Here is a 26,523-nt window from a genome sequence, read left to right on the forward strand (position 1 = left end):
GTATTCCGTTAAAGGAACCTGGGGGTGTTGATCTAGTCTGAAGCCCGCCTGGGGGGGCTAAGGCCTTGACACGACCCTGACGGGAACACCAGGGGGAGCTTGAGTTGGTCCGCATTGACAGGGCTCCTCCTACCAGTGGCTTACCCTCACTGGGGACTTCCTGCACAATGGGCAGGAGTCAGATATAGTCAGGTCCAATCAATGGCTAAGCCAATACTGCTCACATTCTGTAATTTCAATAAAGTTGTGGCCAAAATTTGCCCAATAACATAAACCTAATATCCGTGTCCTTGTGTGAGTTATTTCCAACGAGGGGGTGGCTGCGGGGTCTCGACACGCAACTGCCTGAAAGGAGACGCTTTCTAGGCAGTAGCTCCTCCCATCTATGATTTCCTTCAGACTGCTCAGGACATTCCCCACAGCCTCTATGATGATTACTGTCCTTGGCTGTCCGGTTGATCTTTTCTTAACCTGAAAGGTAATAGTGAGACTCCACTTGATGTTTCTAGGTCCTTCCTACAGCTTCAGATGTTTCCAGCTCTGCAATGTCTTCTGCTCCTCCTCCTCCTCCTCCTCCTCCTCCTCCTCCTCCTCCATCCGCTTCTTCAATTTCTCCCCATAGAAGAAGAGCTGCAAGGTTGCTTTTTGAGAGGTGCAGAGGTGTTGGAGATCTGCAATTCAGGCAAAAGGCGGAGCAGAATTAATTTTTGTTTCATTCTGCTGCAAAGGACAATAGTGTTCATAATCTGTGAAATGGATCTAAGCAAGCATGCCTCTCTCATCTCCCACTTGAAACTACCGTATTTTTCGCTCTATAAGACGCACCAGACCATAAGACGCACCTAGTTTTTGGAGGAGGAAAACAAGAAAAAAAATATTCTGACTCTCAGAAGCCAGAACAGCAAGAGGGATCGCTGCGCAGTGAAAGCAGCAATCCCTCTTGCTGTTCTGGCTTCTGGGATAGCTGCGCAGCCTGCATTCGCTCCATAAGACGCACACACATTTCCCTTTCTTTTTAGGAGGGAAAAAGTGAGTCTTATAGAGAAAAAAATACGGTAAATGCCCAGCATTGTTCCTTGTACTTTGCTCACCCGGGGAAGGAACTATCCCTGGGTGACTATGGGAGGGAAGGCAGAAAATAAATAGAATAAAATTATGTGGTATGACAGTGAATGGTATCTCCTCCCTCTGCGCCTGGAGACTGAGGCTTGACACGGGAGGAAAGGGACGTACCTGAAAGGCCCAGAGCAGTCCTCGTCCCAAGAGCTTAAGAAGACTGGCAGTTCAAGGAAGGATGTCTTCTCTTCCATTTCCATTTGCTAGATGGTGGAAGGAGGAGAAAAGGGAGTCAGGGTGGAGAATATATTCAGGTTCTGCAACATCAAGAGGCCACATCTTTCATGAGCAATCCCTGGGAAAGGCACTTTTAAATTCCCTACAAAGGTCATAACATTAATCAGGGAAAGAACTTTCTAGAAGCTTATGGGTGCCCACCCTTGGAATAGCCATTCATTTCCTGCAGGAGAAAGGGGCAACCCCAAATAGAAGCAAGGTGGCCTTGTGTGCTTAAAAAATATCCAACCCTTCCTGGATTTATTTCCCCCCGGTTTATTATTTTTAGACTTGTACTTTTTCATTTCCCAACATCAGCAACACTTACAAGAAGCCCTTGAATCTTCTTTTCCGCATCTGTTTTTCCCCATCTCCAAATGCTGCCTGTCTCATCGCCTCCAGATTCTCCGCAAGAGCGTCAATTTGATCCTGAAGAGAAAACAGAAACCAGTTTGTTTTGTTTTTGGTTCCTTTATTGTCTATTTCTGAAGTGAAGTCCGAGGGGGAAAGTTGAATGGCATGCTTGCTCCTTGCCCTCACATTCCTGTGCTTTTTACAGAGATCTCCTGCAACCTTCCATATCCTCTTGCAGCATTTGAATGGGTTGGATTCAATAGATTACAGGGTGCAAGTGAAGTAGGGGGTTTAACACACCTTGATAGGAAGGAAGGGAGACCTCCCCAATGCTTTGGGAGGAGAATACACTCAAGAATGAGGGAACATAAAAAGTGTCCTTCTAATCTGGATCAGGCCAGCATCTCTTTTTCACATTGTCCAACCAGATGCCTCTCTTAGACCTGAGTGGCGCTGTGGTCTAAACCACAGAGCCTAGGGCTTGCCAATCGGAAGGCCGGCGGTTCGAATCCCCGCGACAGGGTGAGCTCCCGTTCCTCGGTCCCAGCTCCTGCCAACCTAGCAGTTTGAAAGCATGGCAAAGTGTAAGTAGATAAATAGGTACCGCTCCGACGAAAAGGTAGACGACGTTTCTGTGTGCTGCTCTGGTTCACCAGAAGTCATATGGCCAGCATGACTAAACCGCTTCTGGCGCAGTGAGACACCGTTTACCTTACCGCAGTGGTATCTATTTATCTACTTGCAGTGGTGTGCTTTCGAACTGCTAAGTTGGCAGGAGCTGGGACAGAGCAATGGGAGTGGGAACTTGAACCACCAATCTTTTGATCAGAAAGCCCAAGAGACTCAGTGGTTTAGACCACAGTGCCACCAGCATTATGTGTGTTGAAACATCTAATATTCAGTTTTACTGAATCCCTTCAGCTTCTTGTATAAGAGATAAATAATTCTGTCCATCTGCTTTCTTCACACTGTGCATAATTTTATGTCCCTCTTGTCTTAACTTTTGTTTTTCTAAACTCAAAAGCCTCAGATGTTGTGACTTTTCCCCATAGGGAATTTTGAGATGTCGCAAGGCCGTAGGACAGAAAGAATTGTTTTCCTTTGAGCTTAGCAAGCAATTGGAAATGTCAAAGCAGGTAGCATCACGCAGAGCTATGGAGTGCATAAGAAGTGGAGTGCAGGATGAGGCCAGTGATCTGTTCTCACAGTGGCCAGCCAGACAGCACTTACAAGCTCGTCTTGGCTTTCCTTTAAGATGGCTGCTCCGTAAGCCAGAACCTTCTCTCTCTCTTGACACAAAATCTCCTCGCGACTGCAGAGTTGATCCTGGAAAGAAACATGATTTGTACTTTGGTTCTTTCTCTCTTTTTTTGATTTATTGAGTATTTATGATATCAAAATTGAGAAAGTGAGAGGAAAGTTGAATGCAATGCTTGTGACTTGAGTTTTATGGAGGTCTCCTGTACCTTCCATGTCACTTTGCAGCATTCAACATAGAATTGTAGAGTTGGAAAGGACCCCAAGGGTCATCTAGTCCAACCCCCTACAAAGCAGGGATTTGTGGCTGTCCTGTACGGGGATCAAACCTGCAACCTTGGAATTACCAGCACTATGCTCTAGCCCAGTGTTTCTCAACTGTGGGCCATATGGCCCCTTGGGGGCCCTCAGGATATTCCAAGGGGGCCACAGGTGAAATTATAGAATATATATACACAGTGGTACCTCGGGTTAAGTACTTAATTCGTTCCTGAGGTCCGTTCTTAACCTGAAGCTGTTCTTAACCTGAAGCACCACTTTAGCTAATGGGGCCTTCTGCTGCTGCCGCAGCACAATTTCTGTTCTCATCCTGAAGCAAAGTTCTTAAACTGAGGTATTATTTCTGGGTTAGCGGAGTCTGTAACCTGAAGCGTATGTAACCTGAGGTACTACTGTATGTATAGTGTTTTATATATATATATATAACATGTTCTATTTGCAAACAAAATAGCTACCTTCCTACTGGTAGGTCAGGAGGCCACAGAAAGGAAACAAGGCCAGAAAAAGGTTGAGAAACACTGCTCTAACGAACTGAGCTACCCAAATGGGTTAGACTGAATATGTTAGTGGGGTTTAACACTCCTTGAAATGAAATCCTGGGGAAGGGCATCCTTGCTGATTTCTTGGGGAAATAACGCATTCAAGAAAGAGAGAACAAGAGGCCTGCTGGATCAGACCAAAGTCTAGCATCCTCTTCTCACACTGACCAATCAGATGCCTCTGTGAAGCCTCTCAAAGGAGCATCAATAAGCAAATAAATGTAGATCACCCGGTGGACATACTGTACTTGGACTAATGTGCGGAATTTGGCAGCCATGTTGCTCACCAGGGCAAGGCGGTTTGAGCATATTGTACCCATCTTGGTCCAACTGCACTGGCTGCCAATTAGCTTCCGGGCCCAATTCAAAGTGCTGGTTTTGGCCTATACAGTGGTACGTCGGGTTAAGAACTTAATTCGTTCCGGAGGTCCGTTCTTAACCTGAAACTGTTCTTAACCTGAAGCACCACTTTGGCTAATGGGGCCTCCCGCTGCCGCCGCAGCACGATTTCTGTTCTCATCCTGAAGCAAAGTTCTTAACCCGAGGTACTATTTCTGGGTTAGCGGAGTCTGTAACCTGAAGAGTCTGTAACCTGAAGCATCTGTAACCCGAGGTACCACTGTAAAGCTTTAAGTGGCTCAGGACCGCAATACCTCAAGGACTGCCTCTCCCCATAGGGACCAACCCAAACCCCAAGATCATCATCTGAGGCCCTTCTTCATGGGCCTCCTCTGTGAGAGGTCCGGAGGGTGGCAACACAAGAACAGGGCCTTCTCTGCAGCGGCTCCCCGTTTGTGTGATGCTCTCCCCAGGGAGGCTGGCCTGGCGCCTTCCTTATAGACTTTTAGGCGACAGGTGAAAACGTTCCTCTTCAACAAGGCCTTTGGCTGATTAACACTCTTCATTCTTTTAAATGGTTTTTTTTGGGGGGGTGCTATTTAGTCATGCTGGCCACATGACCCAGAAGCTGTACGCCGGCTCCCTCGGCCAATCAAGCGAGATGAGCGCCACAACCCCAGAGTCGGTGACGACTGGACCTAATGGTCAGGGGTCCCTTTACCTTTACTTTATTCTGAATATAAATAAACATGGTGTAGCAACAGAGGCCAGCTTACTTCCCCAAAGGATACTTTCCCCCTTTCTTATTCTACAGAACGACTTCTAATATAGCTATAAGAAATGCTCTTGTTATGGGTGACAAATACAGTGGTACCTCTGGATGCGAACAGGATCCGTTCTGGAGCCCCGTTCACATCCTGAAGCGAACGCAACCTGCGTCTGTGTGTCTGCGCGTGCACGGGTTGCGATTCACAGCTTCTGCGCATGTGTGTGACGTCATTTTGAGCGTCTGCGCATGCGCGAGCAGCGATAACCGGAAGTAACGCGTTCCATTACTTCCGGGTTGCCGCGGAGCATAACCTGAAAACGCTTGACCTGAAGCATATTTAACTTGAGGTATGACTGTAGTCCCAAACTTAGGGCAGGTATGAGGAGAACCGTTTTCCCTCCAGCTTCTCTGGCCATGGCCAGGGTTGCTTGGCCTTGGCTGTAATTGTAATTCAGCAACTCTGGGGGGGAGGGACTTCCTGTTCTCATTCCATACCCTCCAACATTTCTCTGAGGAAAATAGGGGCGTTCTATTCCATCATAATAATAGTTATAAATTTATTATTTACATGCCACCCATTAAAAACACCCCTATACAGGGCTCCCTTCAGATGTCTTTTAAAGGTTGTACGGTTTCTTATCTCCTTGGCTCAGGGGTTGCATACCCTCCAACGTTTCTCTGTTGAAAGTAGGGACATCCTACCATACCCTCCAACATTTCTCCGGTTAAAATAGGGACGTCCTAAGGAAAAGTGGGACATTCTAGGATCAAACTGGGACAGCTTCTGTAAATCCGGGACTGTTCCTGGAAAATAGGGACACTTGGAGCATCTGCCGTTCCACTTAATGAAATACTCCACACAGCCAGTGTGGTGTAGTGGTTAAGAGCGGTAGTCTCGTAATCTGGGGAACCAGGTTCGCGTCTCCGCTCCTCCACATGCAGTTGCTGGGTGACCTTGGGCCAGTCACACTTCTTTGAAGTCTCTCAGCCCCACTCACCTCACAGAGTGTTTGTTGTGGGGGAGGAAGGGAAAGGAGAATGTTAGCCGCTTTGAGACTCCTTAAAGGGAGTGAAAGGCGGGATATCAAATCCAAACTCCTCTTCTTCTTATCACAAAGCTCACTGGAGCATTCCTTTCATGGAGACACACTACAACATTTTGTTGCAGGACTCGGTTGCTCATAGCTAGTATTTCCAACCTCCATAGAAAATGTGATTTCCTACCTTGTATATTTCAGGCGCTTCATCCAGAGGAACAACCTTTTGTTTTTTGTGTTCCTTGGCTTTGTCACAAATCACACAGATGGCGGTTTTGTGGTTTTTACAGAAGAGTTTCCGGGGTTCCTGGTGTTTTTCGCAGAAGCTCCATGTTCCCCTCTGACGTCTGGAGAGATCCTCAGCAAGACCTCCAGCAGCCATGGCTACCTCGGGCACAAGAGTTACTTTTTTCTCTGCTGTCTTTTGTTAAAAACTTATTTCACAAACTGGGTGTTCCCTTTCCTGGAAACCAGGTGACCGGGGATTTCTACTTTGTGTTGCACCTCAGGTGTGTGTCAAAGTCCACAGCCAAAGTGAAAGTTTAAACAATTATAAAAAAAGAAAAAAAAAGAATGTGCAAAGCAAACTCATAGTTTGCAAGGACATTCTGCAACCTTTGATTCAGTACCAGGAACAAACCTTTGATTTAGTACCAGGAAAGAAACTGGAGAATACAGGAGATAAGACGCCTCATTAACTCTAAATTATTTGGGGCATTCCTCACAGGTGCCCCGGGTGATATTTCAGGCTCAGTTAGCTGTAATATCAAAGATGACATTTGGGGGTGCTATTTCTCTAAAATGCATGTGGAATTTAGGGAGTGGAAAACCAATTTCCTCTGGATCTTCCAGAGTGGGATGCAGTAAAAACCGGGATACCACAAAAGTTGTTGAGCTGCTTCTTTTTTTAAGGAAACCACCAAAATTGTTGAGCTTTTTAAAGGCAATTCCCAAAGTTATTCAGCTTCTATTCCCTTTTTATTCTGATATATGATAGCACTATAGTAGTAGTAGTAGTAATAATAATAATAATAACAACATTTTTATCCTCCGCCCTCCCCGCCCAGGACCAATAAAATTACAATAAAATGTAATGGGGGGAAAGCAGTAACCCAGTCTGAAAAAAAGACTTGATTAGGCCTCAGGCTCAGACCATGATAATGTCTGAAATATGGGAGGCGTAGCTGAAATATACTCAGAGTCGAGTGTGAATTTCATGCTCTTTATTCAGCTCGTAGTAGCAATGATGAAACTTTCCCCAAAATGTCTAGCTATATATAGATTATTTACACAATGGGCCCCGCATGATTGGCTAATTCCAGGCTGCTCCTGTAGGCTAATCAGGTTGCGGATTCACTTCCTCCAGAAGCTTGATTGGCTGCTCCTGCAGGCCAATCAGGTTGCTGATTCACTTCATCCACGAGCCTGATTGGCTGCTCCTGTAGGCCAATAAGGTCGCTGATTCATTTCCACCTGGAGCTAGATTGCGTGGCTCCTGCGGACCAATCAGACTGCTGCGTTCTAGATCCTATTGTTCTAGGATTCAGCTCAGTACATAACAGTAGCTAATCCTCAGAAGATATAATATGGAGGAGGAGAAATTGGGAACCCAGAATGTGTCTTGACTCTGAAGAGAGATCTGGCATGCTGGGAAGCAAATTGTTGGATGTTCTGGAGAAGAAAAGTGGGCCTTCAGAAGAGCCCCCCACCCTCTAGACTCTAGATATTCTCAGTTCAAAGACTCCTACAGCAGCGCCTCCAGCTCTACTTCAGTTTCATTGGATCACTCCAGGAGCTAAGATCACGAAAAATCTCCCTATCCATTTTCTCAGCATCTCCACCATGTTATAAAGCCCTCTTCAGAGATGTGCTCTGTGACAGGGGGCGGGCAGGTGTGGAGGACTCCCTGGTCCTGAATGGGGTAACTGTGCCCCTGAAGGACCAGGTGTGCGGCCTGGGAGTCATTCTGGACTCACAGCTGTCCATGGAGGCACAGGTCAGTTCTGTATCCAGGGCAGCTGTCTACCAGCTCCATTGTCTACCAGGCTGAGACCCTACCTGCCCATGGACTGTCTCGCCAGAGTGGTGCATGCTCTGGTTATCTCCCACTTCGACAACTGCAATGCGCTCTATGTGGGGCTACCTTTGAAGGTGACCCGGAAACTGCAATTAATCCAGAATGCGGCAGCTAGACTGGTGACTGGGAGTGGCTGCCAGGACCATATAACACCGGTCCTAAAGGATCTTCATTGGCTCCTAGTGCGCTTCTGAGCACAATTCAAAGTGTTGGTGCTGACCTTTAAAGCCCCAAACAGCCTCAGTCCTGTATACCTGAAGGAGCATCTCCACCCCCATCATTCAGCCCAGACACTGAGGTCCAGCGCTGAGGGCCTTCTGCTGGTTCCCTTACTGTGAAGTTACAGGAAACCAGGCAGAAGGCCTTCTCTGTAGTCACATTCACCATCTGGAACGCCCTCCCTTCAGATGACAAGGAGATAAATCAACTATCTGACTTTTAGAAGACATCTGAAGGCAGCCCTGTTTAGGGGTGTTTTTAATGTTTGATGTTTTACTATGTTTCGATATATGCTGTGAGCCGCACAGAGTGGCTGATGGGAACTGTAGTCCACAATACCTAAAGTTCACCACTCTGGCTTCCCCAACTATAATTGCATGAGCTCATATTGTCATTACCAGATTAGTTATCAGGATGGTGTGATGCTAAATCTCTATTCCCTTTTCTTCGCCAGACACTGTGGCATCTGGACTTCAGCTGCGAAAAGGTAAATTTCAGGGTTGAATGGAGGCACAATTTCAGGAGAACTGGAATCTGCTTCTCAAAAGATGAGGCCACTGCAGTTCTTCTGTCCATGCCTTATTTCCCCCCAGTTAGCACTTTCCCCATGGATGCAGGTGGCGCTGTGGGTTAAACCACTTTGCTGCTTGGGCTTGCCAATTGAAAGGTCGGTGGTTCGAATCCCCGCGACGGGGTGAACTCCCGTTGTTCGGTCCCAGCTCCTGCCAACCTAGCAGTTCGAAAGCATGCAGTGCAAGTAGATAAATAGGTACCGCTCAGGCGGAAAGGTAAACAGTGTTTCCATGTGCTGCTCTGGTTCGCCAGAAGTGGCGTAGTCATGCTGGCCACATGACCCAGAAAAAAACGTATCTGCGGAAGCTGAGAAATGCCGGCTCCCTCGGCCTGTAAAGCGAGATGAGCGTTGCAACCCCAAAGTCGTTTGCGACTGGACTTAATTGTCAGAGGTCCCTTTACCTTTACTAGCACTTTCCACGTCTGCCTTACAGGTTTTCTGTCACTTTCAGGAAGTGATAAATTACCGCATTTTTGCTCTATAGGACTCATTTTTTCCTTCCTAAAAAGTAAGGGGAAATGTGTGTGCGTCTTATGGAGCGAATGCAGGCTGTGCAGCTATCCCAGAAGCCAGAACAGCAAGAGGGATTGCTGCTTTCACTGCCCTAGATCCTTTTCACATGTACTGCTAGTAAGCCAAGTGTCCACCATCCTATAATCAAAACAAAAACAACCCAATAAACACCCCCTCCGGCAACACATTTTAAAGGTGTACCACTGTACACCTTTAGGTGCCAGGCAAAAACATTCATTTTTAACCAGGCCTTTGGTTGATCTGCTTGACATCCTACACCCTTTTAAAATGTGGCTCTTTTCTGGGGGGGTGTTATTGGGTGGCTGTTTTTATTCTGATTATATATGTTGTGATTTTTTCTGTGAACCACCCTGACACCTCTGGGTATAGGGAGGTATATAAATTCAACTAATAATAATAATAATAATAATAGAGAAAATGGGGCTAAGTGAAAGCACCTGCTCTTAATAGGTGCCCTGTGATGTGATTGGCAAATATATGGATACCATTTAGCTGTTGTTGTTTGCAAAGGCCGTTTGCAGAGTTGTTTCCAGAGGTTACTCTTGTACATTATCAGACGCTGGTGCTCTTGTCAAAAGGACTCACTAAAAACTGGCACTGGGATGGAGGGCTGGGCTGTTTCTTCTCTGTATGACTTGCATAGCTGTCAACTTTTCCCCTTTTCTTTCGAGGAATCCTATTCGGAATAAGGGAATTTCCCTTTAAAAAAGGGAAATGTTGACAGCTATGATGACTTGGTTACTAACTCGAAAGATGAGTGTGAATGGAGCAAGGCGGGGGAGGGGGACAGCAATTTATTCATTAGCTTCCAAAGTAGTCTGAGGCTGACTTGCTGATAGTAAACAAAACCACAACAAATTCCAACAGCTCTCGCAGGGAGGATGAGCATTCCACGTAAAATAAACAAATAAACAAATATTTCCACCATATCAAAGCGGCTTGGAACTCCAGCCAACTCCAAGGCAGCAGGGATCCTGAGTAATCGTATCTGAATTTCCTGGAAAGGAAAACGCCCATTTGCAGACACAAAAAAGAGAAAACGAAACCAGCTCTCTCTCACACACTCACTCTCTTCCTGACGACTCCGCCATGGCTGCTTCAGGGGGTCCCGTGAAGGATCTCTTCGAGGAAGCCACTTGCTCCATCTGCCTGGAGTATTTCAGGGATCCAGTGATCATCCCGGAGTGCGGGCACAACTTCTGTCGATCCTGCCTGATCCAGTATTGGGGGAAATCCGAGGCAAAGGCTTCCTGCCCAGAGTGCAGAAAAACAGTTCAGCAAAAGAACCTCATCCCCAATCGGTCGCTGGCAAATGTTGCAGAAAAAGCCAAGAGGCGAGCAGAAGCAAAGGAAAGAGTCTGCGAGAAGCACCAGGAGCCCCTGAAGCTCTTCTGCAAGGAGGAGAAAAGCCCCATCTGTGTCGTGTGTAATGTATCTAAGGAGCACCAAAGCCACAAGATGGTTCCTCTAGAGGAGGCTTTCCAGGAGTACAAGGTGGGAAAAGGCAGTGGGTCTTACTTGGGGGGGTGGAATAGCTGCTGACAAGAGGGGCTTGCAGAAATAAAAATGTTGTAATGTATTCTCTCCACTTGCAGCCGAAAAGGAATTTTCCAGCAAGAGATCTTGTACAGCCCGATACAACTAAACTTCTGAAGCTTTATACAATAAGCATTTACTTTTCTTTTTGAGAGATTAAAGTGTACCGCCTGAATGCAGGCTGCAGTAACTCCCCTGGGACAAAGATTACAACATCTAGGATTAATTTAATAAAAAGGAGGGGGGACATTTTGGAGGTGTGTTCAGTGTGGGGGATAAATAGCAAACCCCCCCCCCCCGTTTCTCAGCTCTTGATATAGGGCAGCCCCATTTCTGCCTCGTCTGGGATGAAAAAGGGAAACTCCTGCAAAATACCCTGGAATGTGGGGCAGGGAGCAAATATATGATTCAGCTTGCCTGTTAATGTGTAACGCAGCTCAACTTGGACTTTTTTTTCTTTTCAGGATCAGATCAGCACCTGCCTAGACAATTTGAGGAAGGAGAGAGAAAAAATTCTAGTATTTAAAGCAAACACAGAAAAGGAAAGCCAGGACCTGCTTGTAAGCACCATTGTTACTTGAAGGTGAAAAAGTGCTATACAGATCTTGCAGGAGGCATGTTGGCAACCCGCAGCGTTCGCAACCTGCAGTGCCACGTCTGCACACGCGTGGGTTGCGATTTGGAGCTTCTGCACATGCACAAAGAACAATTTAGCGGTTCTGTGCATGCGCGAGTGCCGAAACCCGGAAGTAACCCATTCTGGTACTTCCGGGTTCAACGCAGTCTGCAACCCAAAAAAATGCAACCTGAAGCATCTGTAACCCGAGTTATGACTGTACAACTAAAAATGTATGATTGATTTACCTATTTTGTGCTTCTGCGCATGCACGAGCGCCGAAACCCGGAAGTAACCCATTCTGGTACTTCCGGGTTCAGCGCAGTCTGCAACCCAAAATGCGCAACTTGCAGCATTCGCAACCCAAGGTATGACTGTAGTCTAGAATCCATATCTGGGGGGAAATGAATATGGAATACAGAAAGAGGTTTATTTTTGAACAGTCTTATTTTCCACAGAACATGAAAGACCATTTAAAGGAAGGGGTGGGCTTGTGTTTATGAAGCTCTTTCCCTGCTGAATACTGGCGTAATCTCTCTAAAATGTCAGGTGTTCCCTTCCAGGGGAATTGGGATAACTGGCCTCCTCATCCTTTAACAGGAGGCTAGATGCCTGATATTGGCCCACTGTTCTCTTCTTTCAACCTCTTTGCTGCAGAAACAAACAGATGCAGAGAGGGAAAAGATGGTGGCTGAGTTCAGGCGACTGCGCCAGTTTCTGGAAGAACAGGAGAAACGTATTCTGGCCCAGATGGCAGAAGTGGAGAAGGAGATTGCAGCCAAAAGGGAGGAGCAGCTGGTCAGACTCTCCAGGGAACTCTCCTCTTTTGAACACGCCATCCGGGAGATGGAGGAGAAGCTTCAGGAACCAGCGAGTGAACTCCTGCAGGTGAGGCCTCATCCTGATGCGAGAGGGTGAAGTGTGCTGCTTCATAGTACAAGCAGGAGGATAACATGTCTTAGTCCCCACGCCCCAAAAAGCTGTTGCAAGGAAAAGAATTGGGACATGATGGGTGAAAGGCCTGGGGTTACAAAAGGGGATCTGCTAGATCAAACCACAAGCCCCTTCATTCTATCATGTTCTCGCACTGGCCAACCAGAGGTCTCTGGGAAGCCTTAAAAACCAGTAGCTCTCTGCCCACCTCTGTTTCCCAGTAACCGCTGGTCAGCTGCTTAGTATTGATAACTGGGGTCATCCGGAGGTTTGGAGCATGTTGTCAGCAATATGCTGGTGACTCTCCTTTACATCTGCAGGTGAGGCAGCGGAAGTGCTGGACCAGTGTCTTGTCTCTCTAGCAGACTGGATGAGAGTCAACAAACAGAAGCTCAATCCAGATAAGACTGAGGCACTCTTAGTGGGTGGTTCCCTAGACCGGATGGGTGGGAGATGGGCTGCTCTTGATGGGGTTGCACTTCCTCTGAAGGAGTGGGTACATCGCTTGGGGGTTGTAGATGGGGCTGTGCCTGAAGACAGTTTGGATTATTTGGTTGCTCTTGTGTTTGTAATAATAATAATAATAATAATAATAATAATAATAATACCTTTAAAGCCCTATATGGCCTAGAACCCTCATACCTACGGGACCGCCTCTCCTGGTATGTCCCACAGAGGACCTTATGGTCTTCAAACAAAAACATCTTGGAGGTCCTGGGCCACAGGGAGGTTAGGCTGGCCTCAACCAGAGCCAGGGGTTTTTCGGCTGTGGCTCCAATCTGGTGGAATGCTCTGCCACAAGAGACTAGGGCCCTGCGGGACTTGACATCTTTCCGCAGGGCCTGCAAGACAGAGCTGTTCCACCAGGCCTTTGGCCAAGGCACAGTCTGACCCCCTCCTTTGGTAATCCTCACAGAACTCTAGCCCAATGGTTGCCATTAATCTGATTTGAACTGATTTTATAATGAAATGATTTTAGAATGTTGTATCATTTTACTGTTGTTAGCTTCTCTGAGCCTGGCCTTGGCTGGGGAGGGCGGGATATAAACATAATAATAATAAAATAATAATAATAATAATAATAATAATAATAATTAATAATAAATAATTTATACCCCGCCCATCTGGCTGGGTTTTCCCAGCCACTCTGGGCGGCTTTCAACAGAATATTAAAATACAATAGTCTATTAAACATTAAAAGCTTCCCTAAACAGGGCTGCCTTCAGATGTCTTCTAAAAGTCTGGTAGTTGTTTTTCTCTTTGACATCTGGTGGGAGGGTGTTCCACAGGGTGGGTGCCACTACCGAGAAGGCCCTCTACCTGGTTCCCTGTAACTTGGCTTCTCGCAGCAAGGGAACTGCTAGAAGGCCCTCAGCACTAGACCTCAGTGTCCGGGTAGAACGATGGGGGTGGAGATGCTCCTTCAGGTATACTGGGCAGAGGCCGTTTAGTGCTTTAAAGGTCAGCACCAACACTTTGAATTGTGCTCAGAAACGTACTGGGAGCCAGTGTAGGTCTTTCAAGACAGGTGTTATGTGGTCTCAGCAGCTGCTCCCAGTCACCAGTCTAGCTGCCGCATTCTGGATTAGTTGTAGTTTCCGGGTCGCCTTCAAAGGTAGCCCCACATAGAGCGCATTGCAGTAGTCCAAGCAAGAGATAACCAGAGCATGCACCACTCTGGCGAGACAGTCCGTGGGCAGATAGGGTCTCAGCCTGCATACCAGATGGAGCTGGTAGACAGCTGCTCTGGACACACAATTGACCTGCACCTCCATGGACAGCTGTGAGTCCAGAATGACTCCCAGGCTGCGCACCTGCTCATTCAGGGGCACAGTTACCCCATTCAGGACCAGGGAGTCCTCCACACCCGCCCGTCTCCTGTCCCCCAGAAACAGTACTTCTGTCTTGTCAGGATTCAACCTCAATCTGTTAGCCGCCATCCATCCTCCAACCGCCTCCAGACACTCACACAGGACCTTCACCGCCTTTACTGGTTCTGATTTGAAAGAGAGGTAGAGCTGGGTATCATCCGCATACTGATGAACACCCAGCCCAAACCCCCTGATGATCTCTCCCAGTGGTTGCATATAGATGTTGAAAAGCATGGGGGAGAGGACAGAACCCTGAGGCACCCCACAAGTGAGAGCCCAGGGGTCTGAACACTCATCCCCCACCACCACTTTCTGAACACGGCCCAGGAGGAAGGAGCGGGACCACTGTATAGCAGTGCCCCCAGCTCCCAGCCCCTCTTATTATGAATTTTATGTTTTTATATAGTGATTTTATCTTGTCAACAGCCCAGAGGCCTGCGGTTAAAGGGTGGTATACAAAATTGATAATAATAACAAACTGATCACAGTGCTCTGTGCAAAACTGACTTCACTGAAATCTATCTTCCTTCCTTCCTTCCTTCCTTCCTTCCTTCCTTCCTTCCTTCCCTTGCTCCAGGATATTGGAAGCTTCTTGCAAAGGTAAGTGACGAAAAACCCCTGCCTTATTATGATGCTAGGAACATTCTTTAACAGGTGAGAAACTCACAGTCCACTCTCTCCTTCCAGAAATAGTTTAGGACACCATCGTCCATTTCACAAAATGACAGACAAAAATAGGGACACGTTTTCGCAGTCATTTGTATCTATTGGTCCCATCTACAATCACAGACAGGAAGCCGTTCCCATTGCATATCTCTGAAGGCCCTTCTCTGTGATGGAGTCATTTGATTGTGATGGGGAGACTGTGATGGAGTCAATTGATACAAAAAGGGGAGACATTCCAAAGGGGCTTGTAAATATCTTCACTATAACTTTCCCTTAAATATCCAGTGTATTCCAAGCTCCTGCAGTTTCTTCCCCAGACATAAGAACATGAGATAGGGCCCTGCTGGATCAGGCCAGTGGTCCATCAAGTCCAGCATCCTGTTTTCACAGTGCTTAACCAGATGCCAGTGAGAAACCCGCGATCAGGATCTGAGCGCCAGAGGACACTCCCCTCCTGTGGTTCATAGGCACCACTGCCTTTGACCCAGCCATCATGAATAGTAGGTGCTGAGAGCCTTGTCCCCCAGACATATTCAAACACTCATGAATTTTGAAAATCTTCCATGTTTAGAAAATGCTGCTTTAATTTATTTTCTTTTTTAAAAATAATTTGCATATATCAGCTTCTTTACCTTCAATCTCATATTCATATATTAGCTTCAACATGTTTTGGAAGCAACTGTGTGTCGGTTTTCCTTCAGCTTGTTAGGATCTCTCTAGATCCACACGTCATCTAGATGCTCCCAAGTCATCATGCCTTTATCATCAGGATGAGACACCTGTCATGTCAGAAAGCTGCTTACATTGGACGGCCGGTGGCTTGACTTTGTTCTTCTCCCAGGTCTCAGGCAAAGCAGAAATTTAAGAATCCCCCTGAAGCTTTTCCTCTTGCCCTGAAGTGGAGGACCTGCGACTTTTGTGATATGACTCCTTTCCTGGAAGCTGTCATGAAGAAATTCAGAGGTAGTAAAGAAGGGCTGAAATATTTTATACTGGATGTTTAGAAGTGTTCATGACAGGTTCCAGGTCATACAGAATATTAGCCATGCCAGGAAAATGGAAGGTTTATTTATTTATTCTCTTTCAATATCTAGAGGCCATACTTTCATATGCAGAAGTCACAACTTATGCTGCTTTTACTTCTGCAATTACAGCTTTACATGGATCGCTAAAAAATAGATAAAGAGCGAGGTAGGAAATTATCGTTTACTGGGCTCTGCCTCTGCCTTGCTTATTGGACTCTGAGAGGCTCTATTGAGATCTTGTGGGAACGTCCCAGATCTCATTTGGAATGTAACCCTCACATAAGTTGTGAGTCGTCTGTAAAACGTTGTGTTTTACTGCTTCCCATCTCTCAGCCAGGCCTTAGGTGCTTTCATGCATCTCACCCATTTCCCAGGTAGCCTCACCTACAGCTTTTTGGGCATCTCCTCTGTTCCTTTGGCCCTGAGATTGATGTAAGGGGGGCAGAAGGAGGGAATGAGGGGGGCTGTTAAAGAGCCAGCCAGGAGCAGAGGAGACTGGGGTTGAGGCCTCCCATCCTGGAACAGAGATATCTGGTGTCATGAACACATCTGTCCCAAGTAGAGAAGCACAGCATGTGTTAAGCAGCCAGCAGCAGGAACTCTTGCATTTCTCTCAGGCAGCTGGTAGCAGTCGCATGTCTACTACCCCTTCCCCTGACAGTGAAAGAAATGCAGATAAGACTTATGTAGAGAAGCCAACTCACTCAAGAAGCACAGGCTGGCTCAGAATGAAGGAGGGGAAGCATTTCCTCACCGGAAGAGGAGGCAATTAATCCTATGAGCCCAAGGAGTAGACATATGTGAAAGAGATTAGAAAGGAAACAAAACCAGAAAAGTAAGGGTTATAGGTTCAGGATATTCTGCAGAAGCAGGAAGAACTCCTCAGAAGGGTCAACTGAATCATATGGTACGGAAGCTCCGATAGGGCGTCTGAGGCTGATTGTAAATCTTCCAGCTAATTACGACTTGTGTGCTGTGTTATCAAGATGGCAGCCTGGGCTCCTGATATCACCTGAAGGTTGTTGCTGATGGGAAGATCTTCTGGGGGTCCTGTTCCTCTTCTAAGGTCTGAGCAGGCCTGAATCTTGACATTGCCCCTGCCCTGGCTTATGCAGGGATCGTCAGCATGGCGGATTTCGGATAGTTTGAAATTACATTCTCATGAGTTTGTATTGTCGTTACTAGATTAGTTATCAAGACAGTGGCATGATGCTAAAACTCTATTCCCTTTTCTCTTCCAGACACTATGGAATATGGACTTGAGCTGCGAAAAGGTAAATTTCAGGTTTTAAAGGAGGCACAATTTCAGGAGTGATGGAATCTGCTTCTCAAAAGACCAGGCTACTGTGGATCTCCCATCTGTCACCCCCCCCAGTCCCCCCCCCCCCGTCCCCGTTTCCACTTTCCATGTCTCCTATGCAGGTTTTTGTCACTTTCAGGAAGTGATAAATTGTACCTAGGGTGTTATACTCCTCCAATTTTCTTGTCAGTGAGAAGTGTTGGTGCTTTGCTGGCCCCAGTCATCCTCCGGACATCCAGGCGCAACATACATCCGAAAATGCATGCTCATAGTCATTATCAGAGTTAGCCTAAGCTAAGACCGGTGCAATGTCGCATCAGGGTTTAGTGATTTATTTACAGGATGAAAACAAAGATCAGAGCCATTATGGCGCGTCTCTTCTCCTCCGAGAGAGCAACAAACAGACAGGAAACAAAGGACGGAATTAGGAAGTCATAGGACTATCTTCCGTTTCTCATGCTTCCAAAGAATGGAATGTCAACACACAGAGCATGTGGTCTAGTAGTCACACACTGCAGCATGGGAGAGAATGAAACTACTGACACAAAGAGGTTTCCTTTTGAAGGATATCATTGGAGGTTTATGGCATTTCATCCTTTTTGAGTTTTTTTATTTGCCAATATCAACAGATTGACAGAGCTTAAACATTCACAACAGGCAAGTCCACAGTTTGGCATCAGAGAGAGGCAGCCAGGACCACCGACATGATGTCAGCTGACAGAGCCCAAACTCTACTCCCTCTGTCTCCTCCTCTGCCATACACTCAAACGTTAGTTTTTATTATTGACAGACTCCTAATAACATTGGGACGCGGGTGGCGCTGTGGGTTAAACCACAGAGCCTAGGACTTGCCGATCAGAAGGTCGGCGGTTCGAATTCCCACGATGGGGTGAGCTCCCATTGCTCGGTCCCTGCTCCTGCCAACCTAGCAGTTCGAAAGCACGTCAAAGTGCAAGTAGATAGATAGGTACCGCTCCAGGGGGAAGGTAAACGGCGTTTCCGTGCGCTGCTCGGGTTCGCCAGAAGCGGCTTAGTCATGCTGGCCACATGACCCGGAAGCTGTACGCCAGCTCCCTTGGCCAATAAAGCAAGATGAGCGCCCCAACCCCAGAGTCAGTCACGAATGGACCTAATGGTCAGGGGTCCCTTTACCTTTACCTTTACCTAATAACATTGTCTTTAGCTAGGACTTTTTTTCCTGCTTGTGTGGTGGTGGTGGTGGGGACATGCCTCCAGTCACCTTCTAGCTATTTCTTTGTTATTTAGCCAAAAATCTCTGTAACAACAACAACCTGGAAACTTTTCTAAGCCTCTTTTTATGTATGTGAGGAACAGAGATGAGAAAGATGAGTCATATCAATATGGTCTGGGGAGCCAGGATGGGGTCTCTGCATTGAAGGTGGGAATGACACTTCCTAGGTGTTACTGGGTTTGGCTTTAATTTGTTGTTGTTTAGTCATGTCTGACTCTTCATGACCCCCTGGACCAGAGCATGCCAGGCACTCCTATCTTCCACTGCCTCCCGCAGCTTGGTCAAACTCATGCTGGTAGCTTCGAGAACACTATCCAACCATCTCATCCTCTGTCGTCCCCTTCTCCTTGCGCCCTCCATCTTTCCCAACATCAGGGTCTTTTCCAGGGAGTCTTCTCTTCTCATGAGGTTTCTGTAGTGTGACTAAAGAAAAGTCAGCTTCCCCGTTGACGTCGTTTCTCTTCTCTTTCCTCCTCTGCCCTCACAGAAAACATAACTTTGGATCCAAACACAGCACATCCCTACCTCATCCTGTCTGAGGATCGAAAGTGTGTGAGACAGGGAGACGTCTATCAAGACCTGCCAGACAACCCTGAGAGATTTGACACAGAAACCTATGTGCTGGGATGTGAGGGTTTCACATCAGGCAGACATTTCTGGGAGGTCACTGTGGGAAGAGAGGAGGGGTGGGGGGTGGGGGTGGCCAGAAAGTCTGTGAAGAGGAAGGGTGGTTTCTCTTCTGGTCCTATTGAAGGGATCTGGGTTTTTAGGACGTGGGGCAGTTTGTTCAAGTTATTCTTCCCCCAAGTTCTGCTGCCCCTCAAGAGGATCCGAGTGACCCTGAACTATGAAGGGGGACGGGTGTCCTTTTACGATGCTGATACAGCAGCCCTTCTCCGCGCATTTCCAGCAGCCTCCTTCTCAGGAGAGACCCTCCAGCCCTTCTTTTATGTGTCCGCCAAAGGCCACTTAGCACTCTCTGAGGGTAGAGACAGAAAAGGTTCCAGGTTTGCTGCTAAATATGCTTCTCAGTGCCACCTGTCCTAAATCAGCAGAGCAATGTGCAACATCAAAGCGCTTCAGAAGCTCTGACCCAGACAACGAAGCCAGTAACTCACAGATTCAGTTAATTACAGACAGAAGTATTTTACCATCGGGTCATAAAAGCTTAATGGTTCCTGTTATAAGAATTTTAAGGTCATATATAAAAAAATTAAATGTTCGTAACTGTATATATAAACCACATGTCTGAAACCCCACAGATTAGGTCCTGAACAAATTGACCTCAAATATTTCTCTGTCTCTTTCCTCACAAATCCTGTCCTCACAAATCCACATTCAAGATATGAACAGGGTGTGACCCTGTGACTTGTGAGCTAGATTCAGGAATTAAGTAGTTATAATAACAAAAGAATGGCCAAAACCCAGATAATGCAATCAGGTAACTTGCCAGACAGGAGATAAACAACACACTCAGATTTCTGTTGTAGACCGCCTTTTCTGTGATGTAGGCATGATGTATCTGGGGGGTGGTCTTGGGCTACACCCCTTCTGTGATGTATGTATGATTTTTCTGGGGGTGGTCTTGGACTCCAGGGTGGGCAATTTAAAATGTCTATATAAGGGTGGGCACACCTTTGTTCTGGGTCCTCCTCCTCTCTCCGGCGTATGGGGGAGCACCCTGTTGCAACAGTTCAATAAAGATCAGACTTACTAGCTGCTTTGCTTCTCAATATTCTCTGGCTGGTCTCTGTTATTTTCTCCTACTGATAGTGAACCCACTTAAGGACTCTATATGGGTTCTTGGGTACCTCATAAGGGAAAAGGAGCAGATTTTTTACTTATATCAGTTCTCATTTACAGAGTTCATCTGCTGAAGTGTTCCTTCCTTAGAGTTTTCTGGGCTTGCATCTCTTGCATCCTGTCTGCTTGCCAGATCAATGCAGACTAAACACAGTTTTCATACAGCTGCTGTAAGAACTGAAGCAGCTCCTCTCACAGATGTGGCCTTGACTAAAGAAAAACTTCCAGCCTTCTGGAAGCTTCTTGCAGTATCCAAAATCTTCTGGAATCTTCAAGAACTTTCAGTTAGTTCTGGAAAGAATGAAAGCTCTCCCTCGCCCCAACCACTCATCATCACGCAGTCCTCAAGGGTTGTTCCCCCCCCCCCGAAGTAGAACAGTGTTTGCAGGACAGTGATTGGCCAGACTTCCTGCCAGTCATGATGCCAAGTCTACCTTCTCAGGCCAGGTTGGCAAACAACAGATTGGTTGGCTCTCCTGCCAGTCCTGAAACCAGCCTGGTGTCTCTCCCACATGCTTTCCCTTGAGAATCAGCTGCTTCAGGGGGAAATAAGCAGACTAATACTTAAAACAGCAACAACCCTGCTCTTATTCTGGTTCCGATACTGTTCTTTCTCCAGCCTCCCAAAAGAGAGTCGAGTCTGACACAGCTTTATAAAGACGAGATCATAACCTTACTGGCCTTACATTGCTCATTCGGTAAAGCATGAGGCTCTTAATATTAGGGTTGTGTGTTCGAGCCCCACATTGGGCAAAAGATTCCTGCATTGCAGGGGGTTGGACTAGATGACCCTAGTTGTTGTTCAGTCGTGTCCGACTCTTCGTGACCCCCTGGACCAGAGCACGCCAGGCACTCCTGTCTTCCACTGCCTCCTGCAGTTTGGTCAAACTCATGTTGGTAGCTTCAAGAACACTGCCCAACCATCTCGTCCTCTGTCGTCCCCTTCTCCTAGTGCCCTCCATCTTTCCCAACATCAGGGGCTTTTCCAGGGAGTCTTCTCTTCTCATGAGGTGGCCAAAGTATTGGAGCCTCAGCTGCACGATCTGTCCTTCCACTGAGCACCCAGGCCTGATTTCCTTCAGAATGGAGAGGTTTGATCTTCTTGAAGTCCATGGGACTTTCAAGAGTCTCCTCCAGCACCATAATTCAAAAGCATCAATTCTTCGGCGATCAGCCTTCTTTATGGTCCAGCTCTCACTTCCATATATCACTACTGGGAAAACCATAGCTTTAACTATACGGACCTTTGTTGGCAAGACGATTCTGAAAGGACATCAGTTAAACCCCCCCCCCCAGCCTTAATCCTGTTCTCAGTTTCCCTTTCCCTCCCCCAAGATGACCTCCATTGGCCGTGAACAACCAAAATCCCTTTCCTTCGTCTTATGTGGTAATTCAACAATCTCTATCCAGAGGCCCAAAATTTGCACATAACTCAATTATGCAATCACAGCCTTGTGTGCTTCGTAGAAACATAGATAGATAGATAGATAGATAGATAGATAGAGGGAGGGAACTGTCAGACGGGACCGTGTGTGATCTCACGAGAGCATCCACAGCCCAGAAAGCTTACAATTTTGGTGCCCTATATCCTGCTGTGCAAAGGGTTTCTAAGCCCCTTTGCCTTACTTACTGACCTCCAAGAAAGGTTTCTCAAGGCGTCTCCCTGACTTGACTTGCTAATCCCCAGAACGTAAAAGCCTCTGAAAGAAGTTCCAAGAACAGAACAGAGACAATTTAGGGAATTTCAGGGGGTGGTAGTAAATTCCCACTTATACAATTATTTTCTTTAAGGTGACTTGTTGTGAACAATCAGATACATCTATATGTTTTTTTTACAGATCCCCTCTTATTCTTTTGTATAACATGCACGAAAAATCTCCCTATCCATTTTCTCAGCATCTGCACCATGTTGCAAAGCCCTCTTCAGAGATGTGATCCCAAGCCCTCATTGTGAAGTTCTTTCATGTTGCAGCTCATGTTCAGGTATTCCTGTGTCAACAGTGAAGCTCTGAAGGGGGCTTTGCAACATCCAGTTTGGGTTCTGCCATGACTCCTGCTTTCTCGTCTTTCCCCTCAAAGATGTCCGCCATGGGTGTAGACAGGGGGGGGCAGGGAGGGCAGCTGGCCCCTTAAATAAATAAATAAAAAACACTTAACTAACTGACCAATTGTGTCACAGATTTCTCAGTTCTGCCCTCCCCACAAAAGTCCCCCTCCCCCCCAAAAAAATCCCTGGCTGTGTTTCAGTTTTTGGAAAACCAGACCTGTAGTGACTTGGGTGCTAGGCAAGGCCGGGTTTATGTATAGGCTGAGTAGGCTGAAGCCTATTGTTGTTGCTGTTTAGTTGTTTAGTCGTGTCCGACTCTTCGTGACCCCCTGGACCAGAGCACGCCAGGCACTCCTGTCTTCCGCTGCCTCCCGCAGTTTGGTCAAACTCATGCTGGTAGCTTCGAGAACACCATCCAACCATCTCATCCTCTGTCGTCCCCTTTTCCTTGTGCCTTCCATCGTTCCCAACAGAAAGATGAAGCCTAGGGCCTCTAAATCTAGGGGGCCTTGCCAGCCTGCCCGCTCCCCATCACTGCAGTCTCCCCTCTCCCAAAATTGCACACCTGAGACTTCATGCGAGGGCATTTCTTCCCCATTTCAATGACATTTTGCTTCAAAAGGAAAGGCGGATTTGGACATCGTCTTCCTCCATAATTCTCTACGGGAGAGGTCACGTACTCAACTTGAATACCACCCTCCCCCATAATCCTTGGGATATACAGTCAAGTACACAGCATTTGTAGGGGGACAATGAACATCCATTGATGGGTTGCCTGAGGCAGGTGTTTCCACAGCCCATCTTCGGGAAGGCCAGAAGGCAAGGATATGCATTGATAGTTTTATTGTTCTTTAGGTGGCGGGTACTTAAGATGTACTTAAGGTGGTGGGTACTTAAAAAGCAGAGACATCACCTTAGGAGACACCAGGTTCTAGGTCTGGGCAGGCCTGAACCTTGACATCGCCCCTGCCCTGGCATATGCAAGGATGCTCATCATGGTGGCTTTGAGATGTTTTCAAGTGCAACTCCCATAATCTCCAGCTGGCATGGCCAGTGGCTAGGGATGATGGGATTTGTAGTCCACAACATCTAGAATGCACCATTCCGGCTACAATCGCATGAGCACATATTGTTGTTACCAGGTTTGTTATCTGAATGATGGTGTGATGTTAAATCTCTCTTCCCTTGTTTTCTCCAGACGCTGTGGAATCTGGACTAAAGCGGCAAAAAATTAAATGTCAGGGTCTAATGGAGGCACAGTTTTAGGAGAAACAGAGAATCATAGACTTGTAGAAGTTGTAAGGGACAGTGAGGGTCATCAAACAACTCTGTGCAACGCAATAATCTTTCACCCAACGTGGGGCACGAACCCACAACCCTGAAATGAAGAGTCTCGTGGTCTACAGAAAGACAAGTCATATAGTTGATCTGATACAGGGAGCCAGGATGGGCTCTTGCATTTAAAGTTACTGGTGGGAGTGACACTTCCTAGATCTTACATCAAACCAATCTGTAATAAAAGAAAGCAATTTATAGCAACAATACAATAGATATCATTATAAAAGATGCAACATCTATTTTCTGCATCACTTCTAAATGAACCGCAAGCAATAAACTGGTATCATTCCAACAATAAAAGCTCACTGCAAATTGATTTTGCGTTACCCAACAGTGTGTCCATTTGAAAACAGATGTAAAGGGGGGGGGGTTACGCCAAGACTGCAGCCTCCAATTCATTTTTTCACTCACTTGTGACATGTGCAGGGAAGAAAAGGCATGGATAAACTAATCCAAGGTGGTTCGGTTCAAGTGTCACTGTTTTTGATGTATATAAACTACAGTACCTGGAAAGTTGCAGGATAACGTACTTTACATATATAACAGAAACTTGGGTGGTAGCTGCAAAGGGTATTTTCTCTGCTGTGGCCTGCTGCCAGTTTTTCCTGACCTTTCAGATATGGTCTTTGATGAGATGCAAGGCAAAATATTGAGCTGTGAATCAGAGGAGTCCCTAGTTTGACTCCTGCTTCTCTGCTTGAACTTGAGTGGCAGGTGGGGTTGGCCACATTTTCATTGGCTTTCTGTTAGGTCAGTCAGGAGAGGAAGCCCGCCTCTTGTCCCTCCCCCAGGCAGCTTTCCCAAAAGAGGCACTTGTTTAGTTCATGTTCTCTCTGACTAAAGTGATATTTCACTGACAAAGGGCTGCACCCAACTCCAAGGCAGCTGAGATTTTGAGTAATCTCATCTGAATTCCCTGGAAAGGGAACACGCCCATTTGCAGACGCAATAGAGAGAAAACGAAACCATCTCCCTCTCTTCCTGGCGAGGCAGCAGGATGAGCGCCCCAACCCCAGAGTCAGTCACGAATGGACCTAATGGTCAGGGGTCCCTTTACCTTTACCTTTACCTAATAACATTGTCTTTAGCTAGGACTTTTTTTCCTGCTTGTGTGGTGGTGGTGGTGGGGACATGCCTCCAGTCACCTTCTAGCTATTTCTTTGTTATTTAGCCAAAAATCTCTGTAACAACAACAACCTGGAAACTTTTCTAAGCCTCTTTTTATGTATGTGAGGAACAGAGATGAGAAAGATGAGTCATATCAATATGGTCTGGGGAGCCAGGATGGGGTCTCTGCATTGAAGGTGGGAATGACACTTCCTAGGTGTTACTGGGTTTGGCTTTAATTTGTTGTTGTTTAGTCATGTCTGACTCTTCATGACCCCCTGGACCAGAGCATGCCAGGCACTCCTATCTTCCACTGCCTCCCGCAGCTTGGTCAAACTCATGCTGGTAGCTTCGAGAACACTATCCAACCATCTCATCCTCTGTCGTCCCCTTCTCCTTGCGCCCTCCATCTTTCCCAACATCAGGGTCTTTTCCAGGGAGTCTTCTCTTCTCATGAGGTTTCTGTAGTGTGACTAAAGAAAAGTCAGCTTCCCCGTTGACGTCGTTTCTCTTCTCTTTCCTCCTCTGCCCTCACAGAAAACATAACTTTGGATCCAAACACAGCACATCCCTACCTCATCCTGTCTGAGGATCGAAAGTGTGTGAGACAGGGAGACGTCTATCAAGACCTGCCAGACAACCCTGAGAGATTTGACACAGAAACCTATGTGCTGGGATGTGAGGGTTTCACATCAGGCAGACATTTCTGGGAGGTCACTGTGGGAAGAGAGGAGGGGTGGGGGGTGGGGGTGGCCAGAAAGTCTGTGAAGAGGAAGGGTGGTTTCTCTTCTGGTCCTATTGAAGGGATCTGGGTTTTTAGGACGTGGGGCAGTTTGTTCAAGTTATTCTTCCCCCAAGTTCTGCTGCCCCTCAAGAGGATCCGAGTGACCCTGAACTATGAAGGGGGACGGGTGTCCTTTTACGATGCTGATACAGCAGCCCTTCTCCGCGCATTTCCAGCAGCCTCCTTCTCAGGAGAGACCCTCCAGCCCTTCTTTTATGTGTCCGCCAAAGGCCACTTAGCACTCTCTGAGGGTAGAGACAGAAAAGGTTCCAGGTTTGCTGCTAAATATGCTTCTCAGTGCCACCTGTCCTAAATCAGCAGAGCAATGTGCAACATCAAAGCGCTTCAGAAGCTCTGACCCAGACAACGAAGCCAGTAACTCACAGATTCAGTTAATTACAGACAGAAGTATTTTACCATCGGGTCATAAAAGCTTAATGGTTCCTGTTATAAGAATTTTAAGGTCATATATAAAAAAATTAAATGTTCGTAACTGTATATATAAACCACATGTCTGAAACCCCACAGATTAGGTCCTGAACAAATTGACCTCAAATATTTCTCTGTCTCTTTCCTCACAAATCCTGTCCTCACAAATCCACATTCAAGATATGAACAGGGTGTGACCCTGTGACTTGTGAGCTAGATTCAGGAATTAAGTAGTTATAATAACAAAAGAATGGCCAAAACCCAGATAATGCAATCAGGTAACTTGCCAGACAGGAGATAAACAACACACTCAGATTTCTGTTGTAGACCGCCTTTTCTGTGATGTAGGCATGATGTATCTGGGGGGTGGTCTTGGGCTACACCCCTTCTGTGATGTATGTATGATTTTTCTGGGGGTGGTCTTGGACTCCAGGGTGGGCAATTTAAAATGTCTATATAAGGGTGGGCACACCTTTGTTCTGGGTCCTCCTCCTCTCTCCGGCGTA

General features: G+C 46.7%; 2 protein-coding genes across 2 annotated transcripts in view; one reads left to right on the plus strand and one right to left on the minus strand.

Moving 5' to 3' along the window:
- Positions 1–10,481, minus strand: LOC308470124 (E3 ubiquitin-protein ligase TRIM7-like). The gene is made up of 6 exons (XM_080993413.1): positions 10,379–10,481; positions 6,094–6,290; positions 2,917–3,012; positions 1,661–1,761; positions 1,234–1,319; positions 1–671 (listed from the first exon to the last, which is right to left on the minus strand). Exons 2-5 carry the CDS (start codon positions 6,286–6,288, stop codon positions 1,268–1,270), a joined length of 444 nt encoding a protein of 147 aa, XP_080849539.1. The 5' UTR covers positions 6,289–6,290; positions 10,379–10,481; the 3' UTR covers positions 1–671; positions 1,234–1,267.
- LOC308465286 (uncharacterized protein) overlaps positions 10,400–26,523 on the plus strand; it is a gene marked incomplete at its 5' end in the record, with an annotated part of 27,671 nt that continues 11,547 nt past the window's right edge. Inside the window, 10 exon segments of the mRNA XM_080985109.1 lie at positions 10,400–10,804; positions 11,311–11,406; positions 12,120–12,350; positions 14,844–14,866; positions 15,774–15,895; positions 17,199–17,231; positions 18,997–19,553; positions 21,648–21,699; positions 25,342–25,482; positions 25,663–25,839. Coding sequence (XP_080841235.1) covers positions 10,400–10,804; positions 11,311–11,406; positions 12,120–12,350; positions 14,844–14,866; positions 15,774–15,895; positions 17,199–17,231; positions 18,997–19,553; positions 21,648–21,699; positions 25,342–25,482; positions 25,663–25,839 — 1,837 coding nt within the window.

The sequence above is a fragment of the Podarcis pityusensis genome, assembly GCF_964106645.2.
Source record: "Podarcis pityusensis genome assembly, chromosome: 2".
In the NCBI taxonomy this organism is placed as follows: Eukaryota; Metazoa; Chordata; class Lepidosauria; order Squamata; family Lacertidae; genus Podarcis; species Podarcis pityusensis.

Coding starts and splice junctions, on each gene's coding strand:
- LOC308470124 (XM_080993413.1), bottom strand. CDS start 6,288: ATGGCTGCTGGAGGTCTTGCTGAGGATCTCTCCAGACGTCAGAGGGGA. Junction 3,013..6,093: donor AAGCGCCTGAAATATACAAG/GTAGGAAATCAC, acceptor GTTTCTTTCCAG/GATCAACTCTGCAGTCGCGA. Junction 1,762..2,916: donor AGGAAAGCCAAGACGAGCTT/GTAAGTGCTGTC, acceptor TTTTCTCTTCAG/GATCAAATTGACGCTCTTGC.